Genomic DNA, 25,519 nt, shown 5'->3' with positions numbered 1-25,519 from the left:
TTTCTCTAAAGGAAAGACCTACACTTTTAAGGGTTATAATGGTCTGTACCTTTGTTAATTGCAGAGGTTTTGTAAGTAATCAACAACAGTTGGGACACCTGTAGGAATTGTTAGCATCAATTTTCAAGGCTTAATTTACTTCCATTGCTGCAGAACAGCTGTAAGTTGTTAACCCATTACATGTTCCCTGAAAAGGGCTTTTTTTAAACTCTGAAGTATACATTATTTTTCAGTTTTTGGTAACCTAAACTTTTTTTTAAACCAGTTTACTGCTTACCTTTGTTCCATTCCAGATTATTCCCTGGACTTAATTTAAGCAGGTTATTCACTGCTTACATTTCAATAAAATATTTACAACTTTTGACCGGTAGTCTATAAATACAGTAAAGTACACACACTAAAGGGTAAACAAATATGTTTTGAGCAAAATAGTGTTTTTTAGACACAACTGCAACTTCAAGGAGTACGGTATTCATGGAGGTGGTCTGATTAGATTTGTATTTAGTCGCATACACAGGGTCGCAGATGTAGTTGCAGTGTACTGTGAAATACTTCAGCTCTGAGCTCCAACATTGCTGGTGTGAATAAAACAATAAAAAAATAAATAATAATAATAATATATACATATTTACAACTGTGATAATGATAAATATACATGTCAGTTGGGGTATGGGCAGGGTAATTGTCCGTTGAGAGGGGAAAGAAGTCCGGGCGGACATGTGAGGGACAGGGGGAGCAGGTAGCTGACTAGTGGTGGCTATTCAGCACCCTGATGGTCTGGGGGTAGAAGCTATTGGCCAGTCTTAGTTTTAGCCATGATGCTTCTGTACTGCCCGTGTCTGAGTGACTGAAGCAGGGAGAACAGGCTGTGGTTTTGGTGCCTGAGGTCCCTGATTATCTTCTTGGCCTTCCTGCGACACCTGGTGTTGTAGGTGTCCTGGAGGGCAGGCAGTGTGCACCCAATGGTGTGTTCAGCTGAGCGTACCACACTCTGATTTTGATCTCATCAGCCTCCCCCTTCCTTGAGGAACAACAGAGGAGCAGTAGTGAGCAAAAGAGGAAAGACCCACCCTCCTACTTGTGATGTCAAAATGTTATTTGTCACATGCACTGAATACAACTGGTGTAAATGCTTGCTTATGAGCCCTTCTTTAAATAGTAACACAAGAGGAATAAAATAAAATACACAAGAATGGAGCTACAGTGAATTCGGAAAGGATTCAGACCACATTACTTTTTCCACATTTTGTGACGTTACTGTCACTCCTGCTCCCGCTCCCCCTCCCTGGCGCTCGAAGGTGTCAGGCTCCCCAGCATTACTTACTCCTGCCACCATCAGTACGCACACCTGCCTTTCCCCGTCACGCGCATCAGCGTATCATTGGACTCACCTGGAGTCAATCACCTGTTTATTACTTCCCCTACTGTATATTTGTCCGTTCCCCATCTCTGTTCCCCGCTGCTGCACTGATTGTCATCTGTCTTTGTTACCCGTGTGCTGACACTGTTCCTGTTCCTAATGAAATGTTGACTCCCGTACCTGCTGCTCTTCTCCAGCATAATTCCTTACAGTTACAGCCTTATTCTAATATGAATGAAGAAAAATAATCTTACACACAATACCCCATAACAACAAAGCAAAAATTGTTTTTTAGAAATTTTTGAAAATGTATTAAAAATTAAAAAATTAAATATTACATTTACATAAGTATTTAGACCTTTTACTCAGTACTTTATTGAAGCACATTTGGCAGCGGTTACAGCCTTGAGTCTTCTTGAGTATGACACTACAAGCTTGGCACACCTGTATTTGTGGAGTTTCTCACTTTCTTTTCTGCAAATCCTCTCAAGCTCTGTCAGGTTGGATGGGGAGCGTTGCTGCACAACTATTTTCAGGTCTCTCCAGAGATGTTCCATCAGGTTCAGGTCCGGGCTCTGACTGGGCCACACAATTCAGAGACTTGTCCCGAAGCCACTCCTGCGTTGTCTTGGCTGTGTGCTTAGGGTCATTGTCCTGTTGGAAGGTGAACCTTCACCCTAGTCTGAGGTCCTGAGCACTGTGGAGCAGGTTTTCATCAAGATTCTCTCTGTACTTTGCTCTCTTTATCTTTCCCTCGATCCTGACTAGTCTCTCAGTCCCTTCCACTGAAAAACATCCCCACAGCATGATGCTGCCACCATCATGCTTCACCTTATGGATGGTACCAAGTTTCCTTCAGACATGACGCTTGGCATTCAGTCCAAAGAGTTCAGTCTTGGTTTCATCAGACCAGAGAATTTGTTTTTCATGGTCTGAGAGTTCTTTAGGTGCCTTTTGGCTTCCGTCTAGCCATTCTACCATAAAAGCCTGATTGGTGGAGCGCTGCAGAGATGGTTGTCCTTCTGGAAGATTCTCCCATCTCCACAGAGGAACTCTGGAGCTCTGACAGAGTGAATATCAGGTTCAAGGTCACCTCCCTGACCAAGGCCCTTCTCCCCCGATTGCTCAGTTTGGCAAGGCGGACAGTTCTAGGAAGAGTCTTGGTGGTTCCAAACATCTTCCATTTAAAAATTATGGAGGCCATTGTGTTCTTGGGGACCTTCAATGCAGCAGACATTTTTAAGTACCCTTCCCCAGTGCCTTGACACAATCTTGTCTCGGAGCTCTACGGACAATTCCTTCGACCTCATGGCTTGGTTTTTGCTCTGACCTGCACTGTCAACTGTGGGACCTTATATAGACAAATGTGTGCCTTTCAAAATCATGTCCAATCAATTCAATTTACCACAGGTGGACTCCAATCAAGTTGTAGAAACATCTCAAGGATGATCAATTGAAACAGGATGCACCTGAGCTCAATTTTGAGTCTCATAGCAAAGGGTCTGAATAATAAATAAGGTATTTCTGTTTTTTACATTTCTAAAAACCTGTTTTTGCTTTGTCATTATGGGGTACTGTGTGTAGATTGATGAGGGAAAAAATGATTAAATCCATTTTAGAATAAGGCTTTAACGTAACAAAATGTGGAAAGGTCAAGGGGTCTGAATACTTTCAGAATAATATACTGTATGTACAGCTGAAAAGCAGACTGGAGTAGGACTTTTAACATTCACTTTTTTTTTTTATTATACAACAATTGAAATAGAGATTACTGAGCACTTTTTTTGTATCCTGAATTATTGATTAAGAAAAAGTGAATGGCTAGCATAATTAGAGCATGTGGTGAGATGCTCTTCAAAGAGTATCTTAAATCAGCCCCCTGCACCCCCTCCTCTCCTCTCCCACTAGCACTGACTTTGCTGATAGCTAGTTTATTGAGGAAAAATGTATTTACTATGACGAGACATGTGGTTGTCCCAACTAGCTATCTTAAGATGAACGCACCAACTGTAAGTCACTCTGGATAAGAGCCACTGGTCAATGACTAAAATGTAAATGTAAAATGTACTGTAGTTGTAAATATAGGCCTCTTAGAAAAGCTTTCCCTCTCTGATGGGTTTAATTGGCCAACTCCTCTAGTCAACCCCATAAGCCTTTCCTCTTCACTGAGAGGATCCTGTATATATTATAAACAACTACTCATAGTAATGGTGGTTTGGAACTCACATAGAGTGTGAGTGTGTGTGTGTGTGTGTGTGTGTGTGTGTGTGTGTGTGTGTGTGTGTGTGTGTGTGTGTGTGTGTGTGTGTGTGTGTGTGTGTGTGTGTGTGCGTGCGTGCGTGCGTGCGTGTGTGTGTGTGTGTGCGTGTGTAGCAGGGGATATGTATCTTCATGCTTTTATCATGGCATTTGCCACCTGGAAACTTCAGCCAGCTAATTAAAATGGCTTTGTTTATTGAAATGTGCGTCAGACAGCTAGGCTCTGTAGTGTAGTGACTTAAGAGCAGGAGCAGGCAGCCTGAGTGAAAATAAATGACACAAAGACATGCAGGAGAGGTATCTGAGAACTGCCTGCTACTTCAACGGTTTTTATATCCCTCTTCTGACAATTTCATTTTCATTTTTGCCAAACCACCTCTGTTACTGTCATCTGGGTAATGTGCTCTCTCTCTCTCTCTCTCTCTCTCTCTCTCTCTCTCTCTCTCTCTCTCTCTCTCTCTCTCTCTCTCTCTCTCTCTCTCTCTCTCTCTCTCTCTCTCTCTCTCTCTCTCTCTCTCTCTCTCTCTCTCTCTCTCTCTCTCTCTGTCTGTCTGTCTGTCTGTCTGTCTGTCTGTCTGTCTGTCTTTCATCCGCACCCCCCCCCCCCCTTCCCACACACTGAAAAAGAGATACAGAAACATATACACACATCCCATTCAGAACATGTAGTAATGGGTCTAATTGGCAAGAACAAGAAAAGGAAGCAGAAACTTTCAAACAGCTCAACTCAAGGAAAATGGAAGAGGTTTTTTTTCTTTCCCTCTGATGGCTTGAGTCTGATTTCCTGTGCGTCTCTGATTGGGAAAGCAGAGGCATGCACAGGGAGCCTGCTTCTATATGGTGAGGCCAGATGACAGGCTCCACCAGGAACAAAAAACACTGGAAATTCACTCCTGGACAATACATGATAGAAGTGGTTGTTATTGATAATGTAACATGTCAGTTTTCAAAATACCTGAATGGTTGAAACATGTTGTAGTTAGACTGTCAGTTTTATATGCCATCTGCTCCTGATCAAAGTCAGGGTATGTGTGTGCATGTGTTTGTGATTTAGGACTATTATGAACATGGGTAGCTTGGCAATAAATTGCTCTCATACCTGTGTATGATGTTTAAATGTTATGTTTAAATGACTCTACTTTTAACATGTTGTTACATAGTAGGCTACTTTAGTAATTGCACTGTAACTCCATTGTAATGGAGTTGATATTTTGTTATTACACAAGTGGAATATAGGATCTGTAATGCAATTACAATAACACAGTAACTAGGGCTGGGTGATATGGGCAAAATATCATATCACGGTATTTAAAAAAAAATTGACGGTATGATGGTATTTGATGGTATATGATGGTATTTGATGTTTTGAGTGATAAAAGTTCTAAATGTGCTTTATGAGTAGTGTGTGACCCAACACATACTGTACATTCTAAGGGATTTTAATGGACCTTCCTCTATTCTGATTGTTTTATGCTGTTCAATTCAACTTCAAACACAAACAATTTTCAGGATTTTCAACTATTTCTGCATTTCCTGCACTCATTTGAAATAATTTCCACACTGCCACATAGGGCTGCACGATATGGGCAATATGGGCAATGTAGGCATTATTTTTAACCAAATGTTGCAATTACGATTTGAATTACAATTTTGAGCAAAACACTTGGGTGAACTGTTGGAATCATGGAATTAACATGATTATTGTAATTCTATACTTAGAATATAATAGTGGGCACTTTGAATACAGTGTTGTTTGACATGACAATGAATGAAAATGCCAGGGAGGAGTTATTGTGATAGGGTAGGAACCAAAGTGTTGTTAAGTGTTTGCTCGGGGACTCTATAGTCTTTGGCTACATTGAATGTTTTCTCTTAGCTACTTCATGTAGCTAAAATATTAATTATTCTCGTATTTCTCTTTGATTTAGAAAATTCAAACAACATGCTGATTTAGGTATTCACCATGACTGGTATTATCAGGCTGTATAGCTAATTACGTTGGCTCTGACTCAGTACATTTATTAGCTAGCTAGCTAACTATCGATTTGCAATAGCAGCTAACAAGATTTAGGCCCAACTTGCTAAGAAAAGACAAACTAGCTATTTGCATATGTAAGAAACACAAACTAATAGTGTAATTATAGGACGCTAGATGATTTATATTAAGAAGCAAGGTGAAAACAGCATCTTTGTCATCAACATTGTTGCATGTGCTGCATTGACCATGCAGACTGAATGCAAGTGTCTCGTGGTCGAGGAACAGAAAGTGCGCTCCTTGAATGACAGTGGGCGGGGCTAGGTTTGTGTGGAAAGCGGCATGGAGAGAGAGCGATGACTCAAGTAGCGAAGTAAACTAAAAATGAACGTTACACACTGCGTATAACATTTGACAAGCCAAACATTCAAATACCGTTATAGAAGGTAAAGTAAAAACCCAAACCGGTCGTGCCTCAATACCGGTATATCGTAACATACGCTATAACACGTAACATACGCCCTAACAGTAACTAGAGTGTTATTACACAGGTATGTTTGAGAGAGTACATTTATATTTTGGGATAGCTAGCATATCAATATTAGAATGAGGGCACATAAGAGTGTAGTACACTCAGAACTCTTTAGAGAGTGAGTGTAAGTGCACTTGGAGGTCTTTCGGGAGTAGGGTTAGAGAATAAGATGTGGGCTAATCCTGTGTGTTGGCAGCAGCCCAGAGGGTGCCTGTTTGCCTTAGAATTGTCACCAGCCCATCTGACTAATAATATTGAAGACTGAGCTGCCATTAGAGGGCAAAAATTACAACACCAACCCCAACAACCCAGATTTGTGTTAGGGTGGGGCTCTGTGTACTGCCCTGTTAATAGCTTGGTATCCACAAAAGGTTCAAATGTAGACACACACACACACTTGCATTGTCATTGCACACAGAGCTTGAACATACAACATTAGTGTCATTATGGTGTGACAACAAGGAGGTTTACAATTACACTGCCAGCTGTGCTCATAGTGTCAGCGTCCCACTCTGCATTTTGTTTCTGTTCATCAAGTGGATTAGCATGTGTCGTTTCAACTCTATACCCTGCAGTGTTTTGTCCAGGGGCCATATGTCAGTGTCCCCTCCTGTTTGCCTTTTGTTGTCACAGTGACCCCTAGGTGCATTTTTGACCTCTACTGACCCTGGAGGGACACCAGGCCAGATGTTTTTTTCTTATTTTTAGCTCCTAATAGGTGCATATTTAGACACTGAATTTAGTTTAGGATAATTCACTACAATTTTTCGTTTTAACAAGATCACATGAAGATAAATACTGAGGGAAATGGTACACATTAAGTCAGAGACGGAGGTAAATTGATTTTGATGACACCAATCCCATCACGCTGCATGTCACTTTGTTGACCCCATCCTGGTCCCATCCTTCTCAGTCAGATGGCATGACCATCCCCTCAGTGTCAGCCCAGGTCAGAGCTAGTGGGGCTGCCTTTAGTTTGCAGTGGTTGGGCGCAGTAGGAGTGAGAGGGTTCTTCCCAGAAATACCAGGCTCTGCTCTGCTCTCTCAATTGACTTTTCCTCCTACCCACCAAGATTACAAGTGACAAGAATTGCATCATCAAGACTGGGAAAATTGTAGCACTTATCTGTCTGTGAGATTTTTATCACTGGTCTGTGGCCAAATATGCCAGAAACAAAAAGCTTGGCAGGCAGCTGAAAAGCACAAACTCTGTCTGACAGCTGCACCACTAAAGAAAACTAGCTAAAAATGGTGGACATGGGTCATTGTCTTCAGAGAAACATGGGTCAGAGGCCTCATGTACTCATATTATCTGTCCTTTTAGAATCTTGTTTACTCTCATAGCCTGTACCACCATTACGTCCCATTAAGACTTACTCACCACTAATAAAAAGGGAGGACACTACTACCCCAGTGACACTACTTGTCACACTTACTACATTTTGCACACACTGTATATACACTTTTCTATTGTGTTATTGACTGTACGTTTGTTTATTCCATGTGTAACTCTGTGTTGTTGTTTGTTTCGCACTGCTTTGCTGTATCTTGGCCAGGTCGCAGTTGTAAATGAGAACTTGTTCTCAACTGGCCTACCTGGTTAAATAAAGGTGGGGGACCCCCCCCCCCCCCCAAAACACTACCAGAGTCAAAGATCAAGGCAATTTAGCCAGAACAGATGAGCTGTGTTGTTAGAATCTATTAAGACCATGCCACTATAAACGGCGAAGGGGATATACCTTGAATGGTGCTGGAGGCTTATAGAAAGCTGCTAAGCAGGTGTCGCCTCCTGATACTTTTGTTTTCTATTTTATTTGAAGGGGATTATGGGCCTACCTCTTTGTGCAGCACACCAGCAAATAAGAGTTGATTGATATGTGAATGAATGTGTCTGTATGCTTTTTGTATACAGTAAAATAAAGCGGTTGGTGTTGTGGCAAGGATGACGTTTAAGTGTTTTCACTTTCACATAGTATTGCGCAAGTTCTACTCCTCCACTGTTGCAGTGCCTTTATAGTTGTGCCATACCTTCCTGGGGGCCCTTGTGTTAGTGCAGTGTTGGCTCAGCTCTGTCTGGACTCTTTTCTCTGGCCACATCGGCTTTATATCCGTCGCGCGCGCCATGGTTAGAGTATGACCGCGCCGGCTCGTGCCTGTGCTGCTCGGTTCCAGCTCTGAGCGCTGCAAATCCCGAGCGCTAAGGAGCAGGGAAAGGAGTCATTATAGTTGTGTCGTCCAGTTTGTTGCTGTTGCAGGATATCCTTACAGCTCCTCGCATAGAAATTCCAGGGATTTGTTTCTGCCCCCTCTCCTCCCGCGACTGTTTCTTTTGCGCTGTGTATGTAGCACGTTCGCGGTAGAGATCTGTTTTTGGCACTGACATTTGCTAGACATTTGATGCCACATTTTTTACCGTTAGATAAGGAATTAACAAGAGTTGTCAAATGTTTCTGTGTTTTGAAAAGGTTTTGGAAATACCCGTATTTCGGTGGGATAAGCACACAACGTTGGACTTGTGTTCATTTTTGCTGTCGGACTAATGGTTTTGTAATGCACGAACGACGTGGAGGTTGACAAAAAAGTTGAAGAATGAATTTCCACATAGTCCCGCAGACAAAGTAACTGGATAGGTCTTCGAAAACCCTGCTATAAGACTGCCAGCGGAGCGATCTACCGACAGGACTGTACAAGAAGGGGTGGCTCATCTCGGATTTGTAGTTTGGATTTTACACTCCGTGGCCCATAGTCTTATTTATCCAAAACGGTTGAACTGAAAACCGGGACATTCAGATGTTTTAGTCAAAAATATTCTCCTCCATCCCATTAGTTGAATTAAAAGGTGCTATCGCGTTCCATCTCTCCCCACTTGACGTAGAACCGTGCATCGCCTATCATGCGCCGCTTCTTGGAGAAAATATGCTGCAAAATTGAAGGAAGTCAAGAAGCAGCATGACTTGCTCTTGGAATTCCCTTGAATCTCAATTTTCCTCTTATATAATATCTTGATGCTGTACATTTTTGGTTTACAAATATGATGAAATGGCAGCCCCGGAAGAAGGTGAGTGAAACTGATATGTTTTAGTTTTCTGTAATATACTTGTAGGTAATTAATAATCTCACCGGTACATTCTTTCCAAGTTTACCGGGGACTCGGTTTTATGATGATAGGTTGGTTAGGTTACACGTACTGTGTACACGGCTTGTCGTTTTGGCCAAAAGGCAATTTATGCATTTTTATTTTGTCCCAGTATTGTAGCCTACTACTTTATGGCCACAAGATAGGCTATAGGGCCAGTCAATGTTTCTATTTTAATTGTTCCTTTTGGATAGGCACTTGTATTAATTTCTGGGCTCATGTTTGCTGATTCAACAGTGACCTTTGTTTCATTAGGTTATTGATAATAATTAAGAAATTGCAGTTTTCACAAACCTGCATATCCTTTTGCTGGACACGACTCGTGAGTGGGAGCGAATGTGAAAAATTATGCTCGGGTGAATAAAATGAACTTGAAAACAGTCTGGAGATGAGTGACGGTGCGTGTCAAACGGTTCAATCGAATGACATGTAATTGTCCATAAAATGAATTAAACATCCTTTTAGTGCTGTACTCTATTTCCGTTGAAAATGTGTAGGTTATTTGACATAAATGTATAGCCCAGTTTCAGCCAGAAATAGGAAGGCAAATAGTCTTAAAGGTGATATAGACATCCCATAACATTGCGCATTCATTGCCCTTGAGAAATGTAAGTACAATCTCCTTGTATGTATATCCTTTATGCTACTGCCATCGATTTGTGTAGAAACCAACAGTTTGCAACCAGGACCCTTTAGTGGCCTTCTTTACGAATTGACAAGTCAGGGACATCACTGAGGGATAATTAAGGCATTTTGTGTAGGATTTGCAGATAGCTGTGAGTCATCCCATCTAACTGTGAAATTGAGATTATAGATAGTCGACAAAAACATAACAGCCTATATAATAAATTATGTTTAAAGTTAAGCCAGCAACAATTAATCCCTTCTTTTGGAGGAAACTATACTATTTTCCTCTAAACTCTCTTCTATTGTTTTCCTTGAGAAACGTTCAAGTATTACCACATGGAAAAATATAGGCTTACATGCATCATCTGAAAAGCACGAAACCTCTCATTGGCAAAGGTGCAGCAGATATTACGCTTTCTTCCCACTAGGTGGCACTTGTCTATTGATATGAGAAATGACATACTCCCAGAACGTGTTGCATCTCGATAGTCAAAGTATCTTCCCTAATCTAATTTTGTTTATGCCAACTGACCCTTAAGATTTGACCTACGGAAAGCAACAACGTTGATATGTCTTACTCATATCCCTAATTTTAGATCAGCAAAGGTGAGGGATTGGAGATGGATGAAAGGAGATAAGGAGATTGATGAAAGGACATGAGGAGAGGAAGCCAATTCAGACTACTGAGACATACCCACAGTGTCGGCAAACTTGCTCTATCTGCTCATTGCTCAAATTCGGCTTTATCAGTCGTTTGTTCTGAATCATGTAATGGGGATAGTAATTAATGAGAATACTTTTGATCCTGAATAATTTGCTGATGATGAAAAGAGAAATGTAAAAGAAAGGTTCTTATTATAGAATGATTACCACAGTAAAGAAAAGACCGGTGCATGTCATGAATCATTCCAGCAGCTGCGCTGCAGCTCTGCCAGAATCATCCACGAGACCCCCCTCTGAGGATTAAAAGCCTTTACTCACAGCTGGAATCCAAACCCAGTCACACTGCAGCAAAGTTGCTCAACCTTAAAAGACCATAAGGGAGAATGTTGTCATTCATTTCCATTGAAGTTATTGATTCAATTAAGGCCTACATGTTGTTAAAGGCTGAATAAACTGGATTTCAAGTGTGGTGCCTCACAACAATGAACAAAGGTTATTACATGTTTGAAGTGTATTGAGTCATTTAAATGCAATGCTATTTTGCACATCAATAGCTCACGCACACACACGCATGCACACACACACACACACGCATGCACACACACACATACACGCACTAACTTACTAACTCACTTTCCACGCGAAACGACCTACACATTTTATTTTATTTATTTTATTACACCTTTATTTAACCAGGTAGGCTAGTTGAGAACAAGTTCTCATTTGCAACTGCGACCTGGCCAAGATCAAGCGTAGCAATTCGACACATACAACAACACAGAGTTACACATGGAATAAACAAAACATACAGTCAATAATACAGTAGCACAAAAGAAAACAAAAAGTCTATATACAATGATGTAAGTTAAGGAAATAAATAGGCCATGGTGGCGAAGTAATTATAATATTACAATAGTAATTACAATATAGCAATTAAACACTGGAATGGTAGATCGGCAGAAGAATGTGCAGGTAGAGATACTGGGGTGCAAAGGAGCAAAATAAATAAATATATACCAGTATGGGGATGAGGTAGGTAGATAGATGGGCTATGTACAGGTGCAGTGATCTGTGAGCTGCTCTGCCAGCTGGTGCTTAAAGCTAGTGAGGGAGATGTGAGTCTCCAGCTTCAGAGAGTTTTGCAATTCTTTCCAGTCATGGGCAGCAGAGAACTGGAAGGAAAGAAGACCAAAGGAGGAATTGGCTTTGGGGGTGACCAGTGAGATATACCTGCTGGAGCGAGTGCTACGAGTGGGTGCTGCTATAGTGACCAGTGAGCTGAGATAAGGCGGGGCTTTACCTAGCAGGGTCTTGTAGATGACCTGGAGCCAGTGGGTTTGGCGACGAGTATGAAGCGAGGGCCAACCAACGAGAGCGTACAGGTCGCAATGGTGGGTAGTATATGGGGCTTTGGTGACAAAACGGATGGCACTGTGATAGACTGCATCCAGTTTGTTGAGTAGAGTGTTGGAGGCTATTTTATAGATGACATCACCGAAGTTGAGGATCGGTAGGATGGTCAGTTTTACGAGGGTATGTTTGGCAGCATGAGTGAAGGATGCTTTGTTGCGATATAGGAAGCCAATTCTAGATTTAATTTTGGATTGGAGATAACTTAATGTGAGTCTGGAAGTAGAGTTTACAGTCTAACCAGACACCCAGGTAGTTGTCCATGTATTCTAAGTCCGAGCCGTCCAGAGTAGTGATGCAGGTGCGGGCAGTGATTGATTGAATAGCATGCATTTAGTTTTACTTGCATTTAAGAGCAGTTGGAGGCCACGGAAGGAGAGTTGTATGGCATTGAAGCTCGTCTGGAGGTTAGTTAACACAGTGTCCAAGGAGGGGCCAGAAGTATACAGAATGGTGTCGTCTGCGTAGAGGTGGACCAGAGAATCACCAGCATCATTGATGTATATAGAAAGAGAGTCTGCCCGAGAATTGAACCCTGTGGCACACCCATAGAGACTGTCATATAACGCTGACTGCACATTAAAAACATTCAGGTGTCTTTACACACTGTTTGGGCATGTGTGTGACATTGTCCCTTCATCCTGTCCTCTGGTATAGCACCAAAGACATCTCCTGACTGTGCGCTCTGTCCTAGGCATTGCACAAGGCAGTCAGGAAGAACAATGGAGGCAAAGATACAGCCATTGTGTTCCTCTCCCGTGGTTTCTGGAGACTACTTTCTTTTCTAAACCACTCACAGACACACACAGACACAGCAATGGCTGAGAAGGTCCTTCAGTTCAGTATTCCCGCTCTCACTTATAATGTGTCTGTTTTTCAATCAGTGGTGTTGCTCCACTTGTAGTTTGATGGAGATCAATAGGAAAGCATAGGAGGATCATATCGACTCAGGCCAAGTGTCTGCCCTACCTCCTCATAATGGATTACACTAATAAGTTAAAAAGTCCATATCTGCTCAGTGATGTTGGAGGGAGAGATAGTTGGAGAGAGATTCCCTTGCTGTTGGCCCCTGATAGCATCTATCCAAAAGGATGGAAAAGGTGAAAATTCCAGGTTTTCCAGTGGATTGGTAGGATAGGCTACCTTGCTGCTCCTCTGTGCCGTTTGAATGCACAGAACACCTGAACTGATTAGAGAGCAGGCTCTATTACACTTTTGTAATTAAACAGAGTAGGAAACACGGAACTGGGGGGGGGACTCCTACTCAAGGTTCAGACATAGTCAAGATAAGCCTGCCTGTTCAATAATAATCAATCTTCGCTTAGCAGATAGCTTTGTTCACAGGCTTAACTGCCAAATGCACAGTGGGGATTTGAGCCATCAACTCTCTAGATCTGACCATTAGTCCAGTCACTGCTCCTAACAAGCCAGCTAATCCAGACACACTGTCCTCCCAGAATGACTGTAGTCCTGTAGAGCTGGGCCATTGGTATTACCCCAGCAGTGGGCGATGCTATAAGGAACACTGAAGGTCTGAGGTGTTGAGCCTGCAGTCCGTGGTGGTGGCCATGCTGCCGGTCGAGGACAAGCGTGTAGAAACACAGACAGCACCTGTTCTGTGAAGAGGCTAATTCAATGAATCAGGCTAGAGCTGACATTGTACCTCCAACCGCGGCACAACTGAATAAAGAAGTAGACCGCAGGCAGTATCCTCACACAGAATGCAGCGCAGAGAAGGTAAAAGCATTGTGAGTATTGTTTTTTCTATTTGTACGTGTGCAGCTCAGAACGGACCCCCCCCCCCCACCTGTAACCCCTCAGCTAGTCGTCTCCACTTCTCCATGTGTCATTATCACCCTCCGCTATCTGTCTGTGTGGAAAGGCCTGACATCCTGTTACCATGCCTCTAGCTGGTCTCAGTTTACAGAACTGGTTTGCACGTTTGTAGTTCACAGCCAAGTTTATGGCAGCCTGAACCCAAGGATGGGGAAGTCACTGTTTGTTTTTGTGGTCATGCCAGCGGTTCCTCTGGGGCTCTCTCAGTTGACTTAAAGCACATTCACCTGTGTCTGACTAAGACACAGCCGTATGGCAGAGCCTTATGTCTCTGTTTACAGTATGTGAGGGGAGTCTAGTTGTGGCCTAAGCCCTTATCATCTCCAGGGTCACTCCTTCATCTCTGACCTAGTTCGCCACATTTTGACTTGGGGGGGAGTTTCTTATTCTGTGTTTTTCTTTTGATTCAGCATTATTTCCCTGTGACTTCTCCTGGCTGGCAGCAGCAGCAGGCCGGCAGTTTGGAATAGATTTACGGCAGAGGAAAAGCCATCAGAATGTGAGGAGAGGCTGGAGGACGCGCATCTGAGGGGGAGAGGAGGGAGGGAGCAGGGAAACAAGAGAAACCTGCCTGTTGATTGTCAGCAGGCTGGGAGAAGTTAGGAGAACGTTGGACAGAGATTGAGACACATCAGGGAACAAATGAATGCGAATGAATGCAAGATGCAAATGAATGCGAGATGGAAAAGGAGATGGATAGAGCTGGAGATATAAGCAGAGATCTGGAAGATGTAGAGGAGGAGAGGAGATGGCATTACTGTAGAGCTGTAGACATTGATAGAATTGGAGATGAATTGAATAAGAGAAAGTGAGAAAAAGGAGGTAGAGTGTGGGAATGGAATAAGAGAGATTGTACAGGAGATAAATATTTGGAGTTGAGGAGTGAGAGAAGGAGAGGGCCCCAGAGTGAAGCGGCAGGGATAATTAATGATAGGGAGTGATAGCACCTGCTGTTCCTGATGCTGCGCAGTATTTAAGACCCAGCATGCCTAGCGGAACGGGAAGCGGCCGCAGCATGGCTATCTCAGCCCTCGCGGCCCATCCTCTGGGGGAAGGAGGGAGGCAGGACGAGACCAGGGAGGGAGGGGAGGGATGGAGAGAGCGAAAGGACAGCAAACAACTCAGCACCAGCAGCTGAAATTTATGTGCTCTCCTTGCTCTGCTAATCCCACCCCCTCCCCATCTGGGGACCGGAGGACAGAGATGGAGGAGAGAGGCGATGGAGCTTCCCGGAGTGCAAGGCCTCCCTTGCTCTTATTGTGACGCAGTGGTCTGCAGTACTCATGAGCTGTAGGCTTATGTCAGCCTGGCCTGGCACACTGGGGAGGGAGACCATTGTCAAAATAAGAGTAACAATAGGAACAATGGTGACTGTGCCATTCTATTGTCATTAATCCTCATTCCTGTGACCTGCACACCGAGAATCAATGTTTGTGCAGATGGATAACCAGAAAGCTATCTAGAGGTGAACGGACAGATTGATATATGTGTAAAATGATACATGGGTGTTTTTCTCCAAGCCTCAGAGAGCCAACTCAACACATGCTGTGTTTCTTTAACCCCTGTGCTCTGGGTTGGTGTCATTGGGTGTGTGTTTGGGTTTATTGAGGTCATTGTTCCAGGGGTGTGGTCTGGTGCGTTGTGGGTCCTGGAGGTGCCTGCCACTGGGTGGTTCTACAGGTAATATCGCCGGTTCAATTGGAGCAAGTTTCCCCATGCTATGAGGTGGAAAAATCATATTGTGGGCCCCATCCCCAGTATATTTAGTGGTTAAGCCCCTCCACTATGTGCAAGTATGCCGCTAACATACAGAGCAGCAGTATTTCATAGGCTGTAGGAAAATCAGGCCATGATTGAGTGCTATCTACAGTCCAAGAGACACATCCATTTATCCTCAATGCGTTTCCCTGCGCATAGAATGAAAAACATGCATTCCTTTTTCTGTTTCACAACATTTACTATCAACTCAGTGGCCAAAAACCCATTATGTACATTCCCCTATAACTCCGCTATGGAATGGCTCCCTGGCTCCGTACCAGCCCAGACTGAAGACGTTGCAGTTGTCGGTGTCTCCGTCTAGGCTCAGACCTATGCCTGGTGCTGTGACAGAAATGCAAGACTTGTGTGTTTTAAAGGCCTGTGATCTGGTCAGCAGAGAGATGGGTTGGAGAGCCGCTAATACCACCCTGCCTCACATATACGCCCCTAAATCCCACTAATTCCATCCCCTCAGAGATGGCAATTTTCCAGGAGTGTGTCCAGGGCTTAGCCAGAGCCTTTGTGGCCTGCTGCTGTTTCATTCCTTATAGAGCCAGTCTGAGGAGGGACCATGGTGGCCTGGCAGCTTCTCTTTGGGGGACTCCAGGATGGGGAAGGTCAGTCTCTCTGTAGAATGACTGTAGCCTTCAGTCCTCTTGACCACTTTACACCCAGAAAGACACTCAACAGATTGACACGGTTAAGCCCTCCTCCATCCAGAAGTGGGAGAGGCCATGCATTTGACCTGTGACTTAAAGATTTTAGAAGATGATATGAATTTGATTAGTTTGACCCTGTGAGGAGAGAGAAAGAGAGAGAGGTAGCATGACAGAGACCCAGATGGTTTCAGCAGATTGTTCCTCCAGGGGTCAGAGAAGCAGCAGAGCTCTGAGCAGATTGTTTTAGTTTCCCTCAGCGTCACTCTCACCTAGCTGGCCCTCCTCCTCTCCTCTCCTCTGCCATGCTGAACCTGCTGAGGGCAGCCAGGGAGGGATTTTACTGCTGGCCGTAAAAGCAGTTGGAAGGAGGAGAAATGTACTGACCCAAGTCCACCGAGGTTTCCCATCACCATCTCTCAGGGCTCGGTTTAGCTCCTGTTCCCTACCCCGTGGGCTCACCTTTATTTCTATGGGCTTTATATAGGATCATGTTAGGCATATGTTTATATTCGTTGAGATATGTGGGCCTAATGTAGAACTGACATTCCGTTGCAGAAGATACGTTCTCTCCCAGCTCCTCTTCTGAGGTAGAGAAGAGACTTTATCCCGGGGCTCTTAACAAGGCAGACAGACAGGTGGAGACAAAGGAAATCAGAGACACACTAATGAGAGATACAACACAACACCCCCTCTGCACATCTACTCACTCCACAATGTCTAATGAGCTCATCCCTCATTATATATTTAACTCAATGTTCTATTACCTACTTATACTGCTGTGCTGTCTTTCTCCTCTCTGCCTCCTCTCCCTCTCCCTGGAGGATGCTTTGACAGCCAATTGACTTGTTTCTCCTCTTCTTTAGCATCCCTTCCTGGTTATTTAGGGCATTTTTATGTCATCGTTGCTGTTTTTATTGATTTTAATATCATTGCAACACGCATTCATAGATGTGCATACCACCTTCATTTCTTCGCCACCGTTCAGAACTGCAGTGAATTGCTTTGCCATATGAACATGTAGACATGAGAATGGAAATTTGTGAATTAACATATTCAGCCATCACATTCATATATATATATATATATATGAATGTGATGGCTGAATATGTTAATTCACAAATTTCCATTCTCATGTCTACATGTTCATGTATGACAAATGTGTGTGTGTGTGTGTGTGTGTGTGTGTGTGTGTACATGCTGTGTGTGCTGTGGCTGATTGTGTCCTGAATCTGGGCAATGATGGAGTAGAACAATGTACACAATATAATCTATCAAGGACAACAATGTGGTATCCTCCTCTCATCGAACTCTCCTCCACTCATCTCATTAGATATATATTCCTCTCACTCAAGGCTCTAAGGTCATATTAGAGCAAATATTGTTCTCTAGTCTGGAGAGGGCTCCAATTACCTCTGTGGAATCTCAAGCATTGGACCCACCCGCTTTGGGAGGCTAAATATAGCAAGTTGAAAGCTACTCACTCACTCACAGATCTTCTGCAGTCACTCTGACAGTCAGCCAGACAATATGGAATGTCTATTCTGTGGTGGGACTGTCTTCTATCGCTTTAGTTATGGCTGCATTAATAGCAGTGTAAAAGGTTTTGGGGCGACTCATCCCCCTGCCACCTGTCTGGATGATCCACTCTGAAATCATCCTGAACTGAACATGTTTAGCACCACTATCTCTACCCTGTCTCCACAATAAAAAGTGTGTTGTCTCTACTCTCTCAAGCTGCACCAATTGATGCTGTTAAAATGAGACATAATTACTGTGTGGAACAAAAGAGCGTAACTTGGCTCACAACGGTTGGTGTAACACTTCAGGTGTGAAATTACTCACACGATTAACACTTGGGAGGGTAATGTAGCCCCCCCTCCATCGTCTAAATATGAACAAAGCCGTGGCAGTATGTTGGAGAGGGTGGTGAATGAAAGAGTGGTGGTGTGTATACATGCTTTAATTTTACACGGCTACACACACAGTACTGCTGTAGTGTCTGTCTAAAGCATCAGGTAACTCTCTATGGGAGAAGCCCTGGTCTCTGGGACATCCCACTAACAGACCGTTGAATTCATGTTAAAGGAAGGCTTAATGAAGTTGGTGTATGAAGCTGTGACACTGGGAGATGATGTCAGTAATAAGGAAGAGGGTCAGAGGTCCAGACCCTGATGGTGACTGTGATTTATGAGGTTGGTGTGAAACTGATACTCTGATGGGCTGAGGCCTTTCCTTCTGTTTGCCAGTGCAGTTTTACAACAGCGCCCAGGGGACATTAGAATCTTTACAGAACAATGCTGACTGGCATTCCCAGCTCTTTGAGGTACTGTATGGTATGTTGTTAATCAGTGTCTCAGTCTGTGGAGTTGTCACCGTGCACGGCTGCACCTGTGGCCAACGGGCCCCGACTGGCACCAGCTGTCCCTCCCGGGCTGTCCCTCCCTCCCTGGCTGCATGGCCCAGATGGGCCTGTCCACCTGGTACCTCTGGCTCCCAGAGAGGAAACTGATCTGGACCTTACATAACCACTGCCGTCAAGCCTCCAGAAAGATAGTGACGTTAATTGAAGTGACTATAAAACCTTCTCCTCCTGTCATACGGTAGCTTACTGTATGAACACATTACTTTTTAAATAGAAAGGCACTGACTGTAGTTTACTGGAGCTGATGAGATTCCAGCCAATTAATCCATTTCCCAGAGCCCTCCTCCCTTTGCCTGTCCGTCTGCCTGTCTGTCGGGCTTAGAGAGAAGCGCTTCAGGCAGTGCAGCCTGAGAGGAGGGCTGCAGTGACGACGGTGGCAGCGCTGCCTGAGAGGAGGGCTGCAGTGACGACGGTGACGACGGTGGCAGCGCTGCCTGAGAGGAGGGCTGCAGTGACGACGGTGACGACGGTGGCAGCGCTGCCTGAGAGGAGGGCTGCAGTGACGACGGTGACGACGGTGGCAGCGCTGCCTGAGAGGAGGGCTGCAGTGACAACGGTGGCAGCGCTGCCTGAGAGGAGGGCTGCAGTGACGACGGTGGCAGCGCTGCCTGAGAGGAGGGCTGCAGTGACGACGGTGACGACGGTGGCAGCGCTGCCTGAGAGGAGGGCTGCAGTGACGACGGTGACGACGGTGGCAGCGCTGCCTGAGAGGAGGGCTGCAGTGACGACGGTGGCAGCGCTGCCTGAGAGGAGGGCTGCAGTGACGACGGTGGCAGCGCTGCCTGAGAGGAGGGCTGCAGTGACGACGGTGACGACGGTGGCAGCGCTGCCTGAGAGGAGGGCTGCAGTGACGACGGTGACGACGGTGGCAGCGCTGCCTGAGAGGAGGGCTGCAGTGACGACGGTGACGACGGTGGCAGCGCTGCCTGAGAGGAGGGCTGCAGTGACGACGGTGACGACGGTGGCAGCGCTGCCTGAGAGGAGGGCTGCAGTGACGACGGTGACGACGGTGGCAGCGCTGCCTGAGAGAAGGGCTGCAGTGACGACGGTGACGACGGTGGCAGCGCTGCCTGAGAGGAGGGCTGCAGTGACGACGGTGACGGTGACACAGCATAGTCTGGGGAATGTCCTTGGCTATAGCTCTCCACAGACTCAACTAGCAGGCTAGGTTTGTTTTTTAGATGAGAGGAAAGCTCCCCACAGCTTGTTTTTGAGGTAAAAGTAGAGGTGGAGCAAATGCTTTAAAATCAAACCAGTGCTGCATGAGCCAATGTCCTCCTAGTCCAAGGGGAACCTTGTTTGAGCTGCTAATCCTACTTGTTGCTACTTTTTTTTTTGTGTGTGTGTGTGTGTGTGTGTGTGTGGGGGGGGGGGGGGGGGGGGGGGGGCTTTGGAACCCAGCTTAATTTGGTAACTGGCTGGTGTCTGTCTCTGTGATAGCACTGCTAATCAAATGATTGGGCATGTGTTCAGTCGGAGTCTGTATCAGCAGCCAGAGCCATGTAGACTACGCCAGGAAACTGTAGTTCTTGTCTCACCCTTTTGAGAGGATTGTGGCATCAAATGCTGAAACAAAGAGTGAATTACTCGAATATCCTTACACACATCACAACATCAAGCCCCTGCATGACCTTTACCTAGTGCTGAGCGATTAATGATTTTTAAAATCTGTTCGGTTTCAGTTCATAAAAAATACTTTTTAAAACTTTTATACGTTTAAATGCATTATGAAGTATGGGCATTTTAATTGAAATTACACAGCCAAATATTGAGAACATTCAATTGCCAAAACTTTGAAAACATTCCATTCTCTAACAACTCAGAATAAAGCAATTAATAAGAGCCCGGTTAAAATGTGGTTAATTGCTCAGCACTACCTTTACCCATCCCTGTTCTTCATAACTGATAGGATCGGACAGCAGCTGCTATACACTATCACTCAGCGTCGTGGTCTGCCTGGGAAATATTCACCAGTGTGACATGTAATCTCTGGCTCTGTTTGATTGAAAGATTGTCACTTTCTGATTCATTCATGCAGTGTGAGAAATGGAAAATGACTTGACATTTGAAATGGATTTCCAATCAAAGTAAGAGACAAATAAAATGGATGGTTGATTGAATTGTCTGTGTGATGTCTGAGTGGCTCTGTTACGGAACAAGGTTGGAATCATTTTTCTACTTCAGTAGCGCCAACAAAAACAGCGTCTACAAGACAAATATGCTGCCAGTAAAGCAATTGGTCAGTGTCACATACAGAGTGTGATACTGACCTACCAAGCCCCCCTCCACTCCCTTCCCCCACATGTCACTTTGCTGTAGGGAGTCTGCCTTCCGAACCAGTGTGTGCCAGACAGACAGGTTGGCAGATAGCGTAGACTGGCGCGTGGCAGATGACACTGGTTCAGAGCAGCATCTTTGTCTGTTATCAGAGGAGTGTTTCCCCACGTCCGGAAAAAATACTCTTTCAATTCCGTGTCCTCATTTTCTGTGCTGATGGAAGCTGCCTCCTGGCCTCGGCAGAGCAACTGCCTCTCACTTCTCAAAATGTATTTTTTCCGCCTTTCATCGCTGTGCGTATTCCGTATGTTCCGCTTTGCTCATTAGCTATGGATGCGCCCACTTACTCCTCTCAGTCAATGCATGTCTTAAGTGCTTTCCTGTTTGGGAAATTAGCGGCAAATTATCTTATTTGAGTGCCCAGCTTCTCTTGGTTGGTATGATGGTGAGCCCCGGGGATTTGTGAGAGGATCCAGATTGGAGGTTGTTTCAGAGAGCTGAGAGGGGGGGGGATTATGAAACCTGATTAGAATATCGTTTGAGTTAATTGACTTGATTCCCCCCCCCCCCCTTTTCATCCATCTACTTGTAATCTAATTACAGATGCTGGTTTTCCAGTTCCTATCAAATGAAAATGTAACTGGTCCCCAGGGAGGAAGGGGGGTCCCCACCCTCCTCCAACCCTACTCCTCAAGCTTTACTGAGGAGCTAACACATGTGGATATCAAAGTGATTAGGGCATCAAGTGAGTCTGAGCCTTTGTCTCAGTTGTTCTGCTGAACCCTGTCTCTACCCAAGACTGCCCTGGACCTGCCACCACACTGTAGACTGGTGTCTGTTGGGGACAGTATGAATACGTGCTCTAGTAGATTCAGCGTCCCTGTTATGCCTCTCAGAGTTTAGCTATGCACAGTGCCCCTTGACCTCCTTTTTTTTAGTGTCTAAATCTTTCTAGCGTTCGTACCATAAATTCATCTAAAATGCATGGACATGCAAAGTTGTGGCGTTCATGTTTGGAACACTGGTCTCATTGTGTTTTCAGTAAAGTGAAAGTGAAGGCAGCATCATGATTACATACACAGAGTAAAACAGAGATATGGCAATATGCAAGTAAATGTTGGGTTCTGCAGCATTTCAACAAGGGATCCCAGACATAATGGTGAACAGATGGTACGGGCCTACCTCTTCTGCTCTCTCTATCAGGCTGCACTCTCTATCTTTTGTTATGTCAACTTTCCTCAAACAACTTTTTTATTTCACAGACCTCTCTCACACTTGTAAAGTGCAGATTTCTTTTTTATTTTTTTTTTGCTGACAAAACCCTTTAGTTTCAGGTTGTTGAATATCAGAGCAGCTCTTGTCATTGTAATTTATTGGAGGAGATCAAGTTGCCCACTTCAACCCCTATCTGTCTCTCGATTAAACACCAGTTAGAGGCAGAAAATGCAATTCAAGCATTTCTGTCTGCCTTTGGCGATGGCCCTCAGATCAACACTTCCGCCCTGGCGGCCCGTCTCTCAAATCTTCCTGTCTTATTCCCTCCCTGCCTCTCATCTCTCCCACTCTACCTCTCTATGTCTGTCCTGCTCTCCTTCTCCCTCTGTCTCTGAGGAAGATACACCCTTCAGCTGTGAATCTGCACATTTCTCACATTTTACTTCAAAATGTTCTCACATTCAGCGATGGAGGAGGAAGAACCTGCCAGCCCAGCACATTGATCGAATATTGAATTCATTAGCCTGCTCCGATCTAGTTCCGAGTCCTTGAAACAAAAAAACTTTTAGTAATTTCTATTTCCAAATGATTCAATGTTGGCATCCTCGTACATAGTGCTGCATTTCACCATTAGCACATCAAAGCAAGCACAGGAGAACCTTGGACCATGATAATGAAATAGAACAGGCTAACAGACAGCTAACAAGACACATTTTACAGCTCAGCATGCCTAGTTGTTTCCAATGAAAAAATATGAGGACTTTTCCATTATTTCGAGAATGTGTAAGTCCGTAAAAGCATAACATTAGATATCCATGGGGCATAAAATTAATTCTGAGACCTCTACAAAAAATGGCAAAGGATATTTTCAAACTAAACCCACCAGTAGCTTCCTGTTTGACATACACATGGTAATGCTTCATAAAAAGTCACCTCGTGTGGAATTGGTATGCCCAGCCTCACATTAATCCAGCTTTGAAGTCTTAAATATTTGATTCTTAACTACGGATTAAGGATGAATATCTGACATAATTTTGATACATACACATAATGTAGACATAAAGGGCTTTGTATGATTATCACAAAGTGTTTCGTTGTTGCTACAGTCTTGATGAGATGGTGCCTTTACGCTTGGAACCCCTCCCCATTTTCACCCCTTAACACTTTCTGGGGGACTCCAGGCAAGAGCTCCCCAGCGTATCAGACAATTACTGTTATATCTCTGTCCCATCTTAGACACCGCTCCCTCTGTCTACAACCCCTCCCCTGGATGAAACGACTGCACCCTCTTCTCAGCAGCCCAATTTGCCAAGATCACTCCATCAGATTGCTGTGGTTTTGAGAAGAGGGGTAGTAACCACTTTTAGAGAGTATAATGATAGCAGGGGATGAAAAGGTAAAATGCAGATGATCTGTAATCCCTTTTGAGGAGTCATGCCTCCTTTTCTTTTCTTCTCCTTATCCTGTGATCTCATTTGCTCCCCTCCTTTCTCGATGTCTTTTTAAGGCCACTTTCACCCTCTCATTTTGTCTCTCCCTCAGTCCCTCCCCTCACTCCCCTCTTTCTCACTCTAAATATTTTTCTTCCCTCGCTACAGTATTTCTCTCTTCTCTCACTCTGTCTCCCCCTCTCTTTCTCTCTCTTTGCCCTCTTTCCTCTCTTCTATCTCTCTCTTTCAGTCCCTCCATCCCTCTCCTCAGCGGCTGATTCCTTTCATGTTGGACAGACTGTCGGCACAGAGCCGACCCCATGTAAATATGTAGGCTAATCTGGGCTTTCATTAGTTTGTGTACATGAATATTGCATGACAGGCTCTCCTGTGCTGGGCCAGATTAGTTCACACTCTTATCCCCTGGTTAATTGAAAACCATTATAGCTGACTGCAGTCAGGAATGGCGCTTCACAAAGCTCTTTTCTCAGGCCCTGGCGAGGCTATGCGAGGCAGCTCTGATTCCTCTCCCCCCTGCTCAAAGCTCTTTTCTCAGGCCCTGGCGAGGCTATGCGAGTCAGCTCTGATTCCTCTCCCCCCTGCTCAAAGCTCTTTTTTTCCAAATGGACACCAATCAAAAGGCTCTCTTCTGGGAGAGAGTGAGCAGCATGGGGAAATGAGGTTAAGTGTATAGACGAACCGACCTTCAACGTTGTAAAGTCCTCCATATCAGAAAGTGACATGCCGGGCGTCTGAGAAAGGAGAGGGCATGGTGGGACGATGTGTAATTGTACTGGGATAGCAGTGAATAGACAGGGCATTTAGAGGTCCATCCAGACTGCCGTCTAAAGCAGGGGTACTGCAGGGGGTCCGCAAATATGACAATATTTTTATGAATATCGCTAGCAACAACAGAATAAACACATTTTGAATTACAACTACAGTAGAAAAGAGGATAATATCTTCTTTCTAATGATGTCAACATTATTTCTCAAGTAACATTAAGTAAATGACTCTCATTGGAGCCAATTACACTCATTGGAGTATCTGACATAGGCTTTGAAAAAGCACCCACAAATAGGCTACCAGTGCAGTAAGTGCCCCTGGCTGCTGGTGAGCGTTCTTGACTTGGATATTAATTTTTGCCAGCTGCTCTAAGTGAAAATGTGTTTAGAGTTACCTTTGTAGCGAATAGCTTCTACCCCCCAAGTAGGGCTGTGACTGGAATTTGAGGTTACGGTAATTGACCAGGCCATTGTACACGGTCACCGACACAACCGTTCAATTTAGTTTGTACACTTGTTTACATTGTCACAGAGGCGGACCAAAACGCAGCGTGGTTATAGTTCATGGTTCTTTAATAATAAGAACAAACATGAACAAACTACAAAACAATAAACGTGAAAACCGAAACAGCCCTATCTGGTGCAGTAAACACAAAGACAGGAAACAATCACCCACAAAATACCCAAAGAATATGGCTGCCTAAATATGGTTCCCAATCAGAGACAACGATAAACACCTGCCTCTGATTGAGAACCAATCTAGGCAACCATAGACTTACCTAGACACCTAAACTGAACACAACCCCATAAATCTACAAAAAAAACCTAGACAAGACAAAACACATAAATCACCCATGTCACACCCTGGCCTAACCAAAATAATAAAGAAAACAAAGATAACTAAGGCCATAAGTGACATACATGGATATCCTTCTTAATAAAAACCTATTTGAATCAAGCCACTGCACTTTGCTGTTATCATGCTATTTCATTATACAAATTAAGAAATGCCAGGTTGGAGAGGATCTGTTGCATTTTCGTATTGACACAACATTAACGGAGTAGTCCCATTCCGATGCACAAAACCATTCAAATGAAGTCCAATGGGTTTTCTCCCACTTTTCCCAAAATATTTGCATAACGTCACAGACCCTGCTGCTGTGGTCATTCGATGC

General features: G+C 44.3%; 1 protein-coding gene across 4 annotated transcripts in view; it reads left to right on the top strand.

The window, feature by feature from the left end:
- The window catches only part of LOC110535069 (tetratricopeptide repeat protein 28), a 330,426-nt gene that overhangs the window by 98,957 nt on the left and 205,950 nt on the right, over positions 1–25,519 (top strand). Inside the window, exon 1 of one of the 4 annotated variants that reach the window (XM_036935887.2) lies at positions 8,323–9,184. The exons of the other annotated variants lie outside the window; for them this stretch is intronic. Coding sequence (XP_036791782.1) covers positions 9,158–9,184 — 27 coding nt within the window. The 5' untranslated portion in view covers positions 8,323–9,157. Of the gene's footprint in view, positions 1–8,322; positions 9,185–25,519 lie in introns of those variants that run through there. 4 annotated transcript variants of the gene reach the window in all.

This window comes from Oncorhynchus mykiss, chromosome 11 (genome assembly GCF_057628025.1).
Source record: "Oncorhynchus mykiss isolate SJ-2025 chromosome 11, ASM5762802v1, whole genome shotgun sequence".
Classification (NCBI taxonomy): Eukaryota; Metazoa; Chordata; class Actinopteri; order Salmoniformes; family Salmonidae; genus Oncorhynchus; species Oncorhynchus mykiss.
The sequence above is the reverse complement of the archived record's forward strand: the minus strand, read 5'-3'. Positions and strand labels throughout refer to the sequence as shown.